Raw genomic sequence first — 9,136 nt, forward strand, 5'->3', positions numbered from 1 at the left:
AGGCTAAGGCAGGAGACTCGCTTGAGCCCAGGAGTTGGAGGTTGCTATGAGCTGTGATGCCATGGCACTCTACCCAGGGGGACAGCTTAAGGCTCCTGTCTCAAAAAACAAAAAAAAAATAGAAAGCCTTCCTAGACTACTCCCACCCACCCTATAGCCCAGGACAGCCACTGCTACTGCTCCTGCCCCAAGGAGGTGAGGGAAGTGTCTGCCTGGGTTGTGGCAAAAGCTATGTTTGCCTCCTCAGGGCCAGTTTATTATAGAGTTTCTGAGCCACTGTATCTCCTGCAGCTTGTGTGGGCCACCTCGAGCCAGCTGGGCTGTGGGCAGCATCTGTGCTCTGTGGGCCAGGCAGCCATGGAAGCTTTTGTCTGTGCCTACTACCCTGGGTAAGCCCCCCTGATGGCAGTGGGCCTGCTACTCCTGCTGGGCTGTCTGGGAGGTGGGAAGGGCTGCTTTTACTCAAGGTGAGATGTCCACCATGCTCCTGGAAGGTCCTTATCTCTTGGTGGGAGAGGGAAGAAGCAGAAAGGGAGAGTGTACTGAAGATTCTGGCCATACAGATGTGCCCAGCCAGTGGCATGACCCTAGTTTCAGAGAATTTGCTAAAGACTAGTTTGGAGGTCATCTTTTGTTTCCTAGGGAATTTCCCTGTTTTATCCAGCTCCCTGACTCTGTAGAAGGGCCCTTGGGTCAGGCAGCAAGGCCCACCCCGCCTTGCCCAAGGTCTGGCCCTTCTGGACCCTTGGTACTTGCTCCCATAGAGGCAACTGGGAGATCAATGGGAAGACGATCATCCCCTATAAGAAGGGCGCCTGGTGTTCCCTCTGCACAGCCAGGGTCTCTGGCTGCTTCAAAGCCTGGGACCATGAAGGGGGGCTCTGTGGTGAGTGCCCCACCCCACCTGCCACCTCCTGGGGCAACAGGCACATAAGGGCTTGGCCTAGTGATCCTGGGGTGGATGACAGCTTCTTGGGTGGCTGTCCAGGAAGCCCTGGCCCTCAGCACCCAGGGAGGTTCCTTCCTCATCTGACCAGAGGTTCCCAGGAACCCATGTCGAATGAGCTGCCGGAACCATGGACATCTTAATACCAGCACCTGCCACTGCCATTGCCCCCCAGGATACACAGGAAGATACTGCCAAGGTGAGGGGAACTAGAATTCCAGATCACCACTGCCCAGAGACCCAGTGCACAGACAGGTGGCCCGCGAGGGGTGAGGAGGGAGACCAAGCCCAGGCGTGTACACACCTGCTCATGTGGCATGTCCTGGGGCTGTTACACGAACTGGGAGTGCTTTGAGGGAGTCTCCAGTGTGTTGGGGTGCTGACCATGTCCTTGCTGATTGTGCACGCTGCATTTAAGGAGCACCAACTGTCTGCCAGACCCTGAACTGTGCAGGGGATTCAAAATGGACTCAGATTTGGCCCCTTGGGCTCTGGGATGGTGAGAGGAGGATGGAATTAAGAACCACAAGTGGGGCTCAGTGCCCGTAGCACAGTGGTTACGGTGCCAGCCACATGCACTGAAGCTGGTGGGTTCCAGCCCGCCTGGGCCAGGTAAAAAACAATGACAACTGCAGCAAGAAAATAGCCAGGCATTGCAGCAGGTGCCTATAGTCCCAACTATTTGGGAGGCTGAGGGAAGAGAATCGCTTAAGCCCAAGAGTTTGAGGTTGCTGTGAGCTGTGATGCTATGGCACTCTACCAAGGGTGATGTAGTAAGACTCTGTCTCAAAAAGAAAAAAAAAAAAAAAAGAACCAGAAATGGATTCTTGTCCCACTGACCCCACCCCCGACCCTACTATGTGAACATGACAGGTCACCTCCCAAACAATAGGGATCAAACTGAAGATACCAAGCATGGCAGCAGGTGGAAGGCTTGATGAGTTCTGTCTCTGAGAGGGGTGTCCTTGCTGTGGTTGGCATTTCTGAATGTGTAGGGGTCCAGGTGGCTGGGGGTGAGCACTCTGTCCCCTGCCCTGCCTTGGCAGTGCGGTGCAGCGTGCAGTGCGTGCATGGCCGGTTCCGTGAGGAGGAGTGCTCCTGCATCTGCCACGTGGGCTACGGGGGAGCCCAGTGTGCCAGTGAGTGCTGCCCCAGGCCCCCTTTGTAGGGCACAGCATCCCCTCCCACCTCCTCAGTCAATGACAGTCACATCTTAAGATCAGCTACAGTGAGGGGTTTTACAACACAGAAATTGGGAGATGCCATATACTGTGGATTTTGAGGGTGGGGGCGGGAGAGAGACCCTTGTTATGCATTAGCCAGCATACCACTGGCCCCCACCCACTCTCCAGTTTGGAGCAGGTGGCCAGAGGAAGGGATACTTTGAGCTTAGCTCCCTGGCAGGGTGGGAGTGACAATTCTGAGGCCCACACCCACTAACTCCGCACCCCCCACCCAGCCAAGGTGCACTTTCCCTTCCACACCTGTGACCTGAGGATCGATGGAGACTGCTTCATGGTGTCTTCAGAGGCAGACACCTACTACAGAGCCAAGATGAAATGCCAGGTGATGGCTGACCCCTGCCTTCTCTGGAAACCCCAGGGTCTCAAGTGAGGGTCTTTTTTGTTTTTTTTTTTTGAGACAGAGTCCCACTCTGTCACCCTGGGTAGAGTGCCAAGGCGTCATCATAGCTCACAGCAACTTTTAACTCTTGGACTCAAGTGATCCTCTTGCCTCAGTTTTTCTATGTTTAGTAGAGACCGGGTCTCACTGTTGTTCAGGCTGGTCTCCAACTCCTGAGCTCAAACCCTCCTTGACCTCCCAGAGTGCTAGGATTACAGGCGTGAGCCATTGCACCCAGACTCAAGTGAGGGTCTTAATGGAGGGGCCCTGGACTGACAGCTGGTTCCTTTGTCTACTCTGACCGGGCACTCTTCATTAGCATAAAGCAGGGGTCACAGACTCAGAGGCTCACGGAAGCTGAGAGGTCACCTAATGACCTGAGGGACCCAGAGACAAGGTCCCACCCAGCCTCAAGGGAGATGTCTGGCCTCAGCTCCAGCTGCTGGTTGCCACTCAAGAATATGAGCTCAGGGTGGCCAGAACTTGGAATTTCTCAAGAGAAGCAGAAATCGGCTCGGCGCCTGTGGCTCAAGTGGCTAAGGCGCCAGCCATGTACACCCAAGGTGGCGGGTTCGAATCCCCAGCCCGGGCCCGCCAAACAACAATAATGGCTGCAACCCAAAAATAGCCGGGCGTTGTGGCGGGCGCCTGTGGTCCCAGTTACTTGGGAGGCGGAGGCAGGAGACTTGCTTGAGCCCAGGAGTTGGAGGTTGCTGTGAGCTGAGATGCCACAGCACTCTACCCAGGGGGACAGCTTGAGGCTCCTGTCTCAAAAAAAAAAAAAAAAGAGAAGCAGAAATCCAGATTTTTCTTGGCATCTCTCAATTTAATAATGTTACTATTGATTTGAATGTATGTAAGACACTGTGCAGGTGAAACAAAACCTATCCCAGGGCAGGGCCCTGCTAGGGCTGGAGGCTGCTGGGGGGGGTCCTGTGCTCAGAGAAAAGAGAAGCAGGCAGGGGCGCGGAAGGGGGACCCCTACTCTTAGAAGCAGGATGCGGTCGGGGCTGGCGGTGACAAAGGCCTGGCCAGCACACACATTTGGCACCTATGGTAGGGGGATCAGCAGCAGGAAGGGCAGGAGGGGCTGGCATGAGCTCTGGGGGTCCTGCCAATCCAGTATGACTGGGGGTGGGGCTTACAGAGAAGAGGCGGGGTGCTGGCCCAGATTGAGAGCCAGAAAGTACAGGACATCCTGGCCTTCTACCTGGGCCGCCTGGAGACCACCAATGAGGTGACTGACAGCGACTTTGAGACCCGGAACTTCTGGATTGGTGAGTGGCTGGTTAGGGGTGCCATTGGTGCCCAGTCTTGATGCCTCACGTTGCCCCAGGAAGCATGGGCCATGTGGCAGCTCAGAGCAGCCACAGAGATGGCAAGGGCAGAGAGAATGGAGCCCAGGCGCGGGTCAGCAATCAGGCTGCTCTCCCCTCCCCTAGGGAGGGCTGAGGTAGAACTGCGGGTGGGGGGAACTGACACCACTGGGAGCAGGGCAGAACAGCAAGAGGGGCTCTGGGGTCTCAGGTGGGGGCCAACTTCAGCTATTCTGGCCCAGGACTCACCTATAAGACCACCAAGGATTCCTTCCGCTGGACCACCGGGGAGCACCAGGCCTTCACCAGTTTTGCCTTTGGACAGCCTGACAACCAGGGGTAAGTCCAAGGGCACACTCCCTCCCAGGCCTTTAGCCTCCACTGAGCAGCCTCCCTAGCCTGCTGCCTGGGTAGGCTCTCTACGAGCCTGGGCCTCGCTTGGTGCCCAAGACTGGGGAAGTGTGAGCACAGTGGGGGCTGGCACAGCACTGAGGTGAGGGAGATGCAAATCCTAAGGCCCATCACCTAGACAGGGATCTCAAAGAAGCTCCACCCATCTCCCTGTTCGCACTATCCCCCAGTGTGCCTCTACCCTCCATCTATCACCCCCACACCCTCTCCACCCGCATTGGTCCCCTGGCTCCAGCATTCCTTAGCCATCCACCCACCCACAACCATTCACACAACCACCAATCATCCTATACCAAGGACCTTCTGGCCATGTGGTCTTCAAAGCCCAGGAATGCCCAGGGTAGAGGTGGAGGTGGTCAGGTTGTGTAGCCACCAAGGTCTCCAGCTCTGTCGCCCAGCCCTACTTGCCTGGCACCTGGAGGAAGTCCTGGCCCAGTTGGGCTCCCAGGCGCACCTCCCTGCTGGGAGGGAAAGAGGCTGGCTTGTCTATCCCAGGTCCCCAACATCCCCCTTACCACCCACACTGGCTGCTGAGGCAAAGTGTGCAGTAGGGTAGCACCTGGAGGCAGAGATGGAGGCTCAGGGCAGGTCTGGCCCACAGACTCCTGATTTCATTCCTCCACCCTGTACATCCTGACATTCTGGCCAGCAGGTTTGGCAACTGTGTGGAGCTGCAGGCATCAGCCGCCTTCAACTGGAATGACCAACGCTGTAAAACCCGAAACCGTTACATCTGCCAGTTTGGTGAGGGCCTTCCTGGCTCTGTTCTCTGATCTCTGTCTCCTTAGGTACCATTAGCTTGTTCCAGGGTGCTAGGATATCTAGGTCACAGGTCCAGTGTATGTCTGAGCACACAGGGCCACTGAGGATACTCTGCTTGGGGTCTTCTACCTAAGGCCCAGCCAGAAAGGACAGGCCCAACATCACATGGCACATCCACGCAGAAGCAGGATGGAAGCCTCAGCCTAACAGCAGATTTCTCCAATGGCCCTCTCCTACCATGAAAGCTGCTACCTGGGTCCCTGTGGGGTCCTCTGTGTTTCCTGATTCCCTGGAGCCCAGTGAACTGTGCTGGAGGGCAAAGGTAGACCCAGCCCAGTATCACCTCCCAACAGCCCCTGCTAGAAGGGTCTGGAGATCCACATGGAACCTCAGCCATGGGAACTTCCAGACAGAGGGCAGACAGGTCCCCACCCCAGGATTGCCTGGGCTGCCACCAATGCGCAATCCCTTCTGTTTCCTTTCTAGCTCAGGAGCACATTTCCCGGTGGGACCCAGGACCCTGAGGCTTGGCCAGCACCTCCCCTGCTTGCCCCTGGCTACACCCACTTTGTTCGCCCGTTTGCCTACCTGTCTGGAACAAGGGCCAGGCCTGCCCAATGTTCAAAGAGGTCTCAGACCTGCGTGATGTAGAAAGGTGGGCAGAGGGTGGCGGGGAGGCCAGTGGGGGATGGGGAGGCAGAACCCCTGAAAGTTAGAAGAGCCCAGAGCCCCTTAGCCTGCTTTTGACTGGGAAGATGGCATCAATAGACAGACACTGAAGCAGAAGCCAGGGCAAGCAGTCAGAGGGGCTGTCCTTGAGTTTCCCAGCTGGATGCAGCCCACAAAAGATTAAACTAACTTATGAACAGTTGAGCTTGCAAATGGAATGCTTGTTGTGAAGGGGAATTCAGATGACTGAGGATGAACCTGAGAAGACCAAAGGAGACTTGAGGCGTCACTGCAGTTGCCTCTTACCTGCCTATTCCTTTCCCAGTCACCCTCCTGAACCAGGGCACCCCAGTTTTCAGGCTCTCCAGTAAGGTGGGAGACCAGACTCTGCCTCAGCAAGGCATCCTTTTCCATCAGTTTCCAAGTCTGGGCCCCAGGCAGGTAATGTAGAAACTGGTCTGAATGTCTGGCAAGTGATGTGTGTGTCTTGTCCCCACTGGTGGAGTGCTCTGTCACATCAGGGCTGACAGAATCTGTAGTTGTACTCCCTTGAGCAGCTCCTCAAATACTACAGCTGGAACTTTCATGTGTCAGACAAGTAATAAACATTTGGCATCTAGTAATTCACTTAAACCTTTCCACTTCCTCATTGACAAGCGAGAACTACCCCCAATTTACAGTTGAAGCAACTGGAGCCACAGAGAGGCTATCAGTCACACAGCTGCGAGTCAAACCCAGTGGGTCTGGCTGTCATTTAATCTTTCCATTTTCTTTTGCTGGTTCAGTCTGTTTAATCAGTGACCCAGGGAAAGCTCTTTTGTGCCCTGGCTCAGAGCGTGGGCACACGTCGGGCGTTCACACGGATGCCCCCAGCTATCTCCACCATCTGCAAAGGAGGGAGCCGGACCCCACATCACAACTCAGGCATTTATTTATTTATTTATTTAATGCCGTTTTTGGCCGGGGCCGGGTTTGAACCCACCACCCCCGGCATATGGGGCCGGCAACCCTATTTCTTGAGCCACAGGCGCCGCCCAACTCAGGCATTTGTTTGCTCAAGGTCTCCATTGAGGACCAGATCTCAGGCTTCTGGGCTGGCTTGCTCGCTTACTGCCTGAGCCATCCGGGGTGGTGGGGGGCGGGAGGGTGCCACAGGCATCGGCCTCAAAGCTTCCTATGGGACATGGGACACCGCCTCCCTCCAGGAGGAGACGCCGCGCGCGCCGGGAAATGCAGCCCTGCGCCGGAGCTGCTCGGCGGACCAGGGCTGGGCCCGGTGCATGCGCCCCGTGCACGCGCCCCGTGGGAGCCAGGCCCGCGCACGCGCAGCCCGCCCTTCCCCCCGCGGCCCCCGCCCCCTCCCGCCGCGCCGCGCGGCCGCCCTAAGCTCTTCCGCGGGTCGCCGGCGCTCGTCGAGAAGGTGGCCGGTTCCCCGGTGACCCCGCGGGCGGCGGTGAAGCTGCTGGGTACCCCGGAGGCGTGTCGGAGAAGTAAGTACGCTCTGCGTGCGACCGCCGGGGGAGAGGGGTGGCTCGGGCGCGACCCTCCCTAGCGGCCGACCCCAGACCCCCACCCCCGCGACCAGCTGAAGACCCGCCGCGCGTCGTGAGTGAGGTGTGCGCAGGTGTTCGTGAGGGCGGCGTCACCTCCCAAGTCCAAGCAGGTGTAGACACCAGGGCGGGGAGACCGGCCTCGGGCACCCCCCCTCTCCCCGGGCCTGCCTGCACGGAGCTGTGGCCCACTGTGGCGGGGCAGTTGGGCAGCCTCGGGCATGAGAGGCGAAGCTCCATGCCTCCCTGGAGCTTTTGACCCGCTGTTGGTTCCCTTGTCTCCCTCTCGTTCACATCTGCATGCCAGGCTGTGTCACTCAGGTAGTGTTGTCCAGGGCAGCCCTCACCCCCTCCCTCCCCGTCCTCCTGTGTTTTTCATTCATCCTGGCCCTTGTATTTCCTATACCCGACGATCCTAAGATGAAATACAGACTGAAATCAAAAGGTGTTGGTAAAAGAATCATGATTATTTGGGATATAGAAAGATTCTGCCCCTCACAGTGGGTCCCTAGAGTGAGTTCTGGAAAACTTACAAGGCCTGACTTAAAATATGTCTGTTTCTGGAGTTTTACCTGGGGAACTTATTTTTCCTGATATGGTAAAACTCTTCTAAGCCAGGGTGTGTATTCTCAGCAAAGTCTGTGAAAGTCCTTCCTTCACGTTTGATGGAGTGGGGAGGTGCACTAAACGTCTGTTCTGGGTTTCTTTTTGTTTGTTTGTTTTGAGACAGAGTCTCACTCTGTCCACCTGGGTAGAGTGCCCTGGTGTCATAGCTCACAGCAACCTCAAACATGAGGGCTGGAGCGATCCTCTTGCCTCCTGAGTCGCTGGGACACCCCGCTAATTTTTCTATTTTAGTAGAGAAAGGGTCTTGCTCTTGTTCAGGCTGGTCTTGAACTCCTGAGTTCTGGCATTCACCTGCCTCAGCCTCCCAGAGTGCTCTTTGGTTTCTTCCTTGGAAGAATCACAAGCAAGGCTAGTGTGAATGATTGATGGCAGATAGGAAGCAATTCCACATAATCTGTTATTGCGAAAAAGAAAGAAGCTATACTAGGTGAAAATATGTTCCAGGGAGATAAACGGTTGGTCTCCATGAGTGGTTTTGTTTTATTGGTCTGGTCCTGGGGAAAGCTTACAGGAGGTGTGGGATGTTACCAGATGATTGATATACATGATTGACAGATGTTCTATATTTGCCTGCAGTTCCTCCCCCTGATTGGTACCCACCCCCCTTCTCCACCCTAGGAGCCAGCCTGGGGCCTGCAGGCATCTGACTTGAGTCTAGAGAAAATGAGGGGTATGGTAAGGCACACAAGGCAAGGTCATCACAGGGTGGGTAATGAGGAAGGGGAGCCCAGGCTGACTGAGGACCTGACATCTTCATGACATGACTCCTCATGTCACCCTGGGCATTGGCATTCAGGTGGCCAACTTGGGAGGGTGGAAGGTCACTCAAAGGCTGGTACAGTCCACCCTGGAAGTCTTGTCCTTCCCCGCTATCTCCATGGGCCAAACCTCAGCCATGTAACACACCTAACTAACTGGAAGGGAATTTCTGTCACCGGGATCTGCAAAGTCACCAAGAGAATTGATTTGGCCAATAAGTGTAGCTCTGTGAGGGTGGGGGGCACCCATGTCTTACTTAATTTCCTATTTGGGCCTATTATAATAGTATCTGGTCTCCACATTTTGCTGTTTCCCAAATAAAGATCTTTCAAAATGTGAATCCGGCTTGGCGCCTGTGGCTCAAGCGGCTAAGGCGCCAGCCACATACACCTAAGGTGGCGGGTTTGAATCCCCAGCCCGGGCCCGCCAAACAACAATGATGGCTGCAACCAAAAAATGGCCAGGCGTTGTGG

At 55.8% G+C, this 9,136-nt stretch overlaps 2 protein-coding genes across 2 annotated transcripts in view; both read left to right on the forward strand.

The window, feature by feature from the left end:
- The window catches only part of LOC100967200 (C-type lectin domain family 18 member A), a 16,387-nt gene extending 10,734 nt beyond the window's left edge, over positions 1 to 5,653 (forward strand). The window contains exons 4-12 of the mRNA XM_003791435.3: positions 292 to 389; positions 765 to 886; positions 1,038 to 1,145; positions 1,993 to 2,085; positions 2,406 to 2,512; positions 3,717 to 3,846; positions 4,128 to 4,224; positions 4,949 to 5,040; positions 5,545 to 5,653. Of these exons, the coding sequence (XP_003791483.1) occupies positions 292 to 389; positions 765 to 886; positions 1,038 to 1,145; positions 1,993 to 2,085; positions 2,406 to 2,512; positions 3,717 to 3,846; positions 4,128 to 4,224; positions 4,949 to 5,040; positions 5,545 to 5,582 (885 nt within the window). The 3' untranslated portion in view covers positions 5,583 to 5,653. The remainder of the gene's footprint in view (positions 1 to 291; positions 390 to 764; positions 887 to 1,037; positions 1,146 to 1,992; positions 2,086 to 2,405; positions 2,513 to 3,716; positions 3,847 to 4,127; positions 4,225 to 4,948; positions 5,041 to 5,544) is intronic.
- Positions 5,654 to 6,910: 1,257 nt separating this feature from the next.
- The window catches only part of LOC105887118 (RNA-binding Raly-like protein), a 13,195-nt gene continuing 10,969 nt past the window's right edge, over positions 6,911 to 9,136 (forward strand). Inside the window, exon 1 of the mRNA XM_012806106.2 lies at positions 6,911 to 7,217. Coding sequence (XP_012661560.1) covers positions 6,911 to 7,217 — 307 coding nt within the window. The remainder of the gene's footprint in view (positions 7,218 to 9,136) is intronic.

This window comes from Otolemur garnettii, unplaced genomic scaffold (assembly GCF_000181295.1).
Source record: "Otolemur garnettii isolate 467f Iridium unplaced genomic scaffold, OtoGar3 scaffold00047, whole genome shotgun sequence".
Taxonomy (NCBI): domain Eukaryota; kingdom Metazoa; phylum Chordata; class Mammalia; order Primates; family Galagidae; genus Otolemur; species Otolemur garnettii.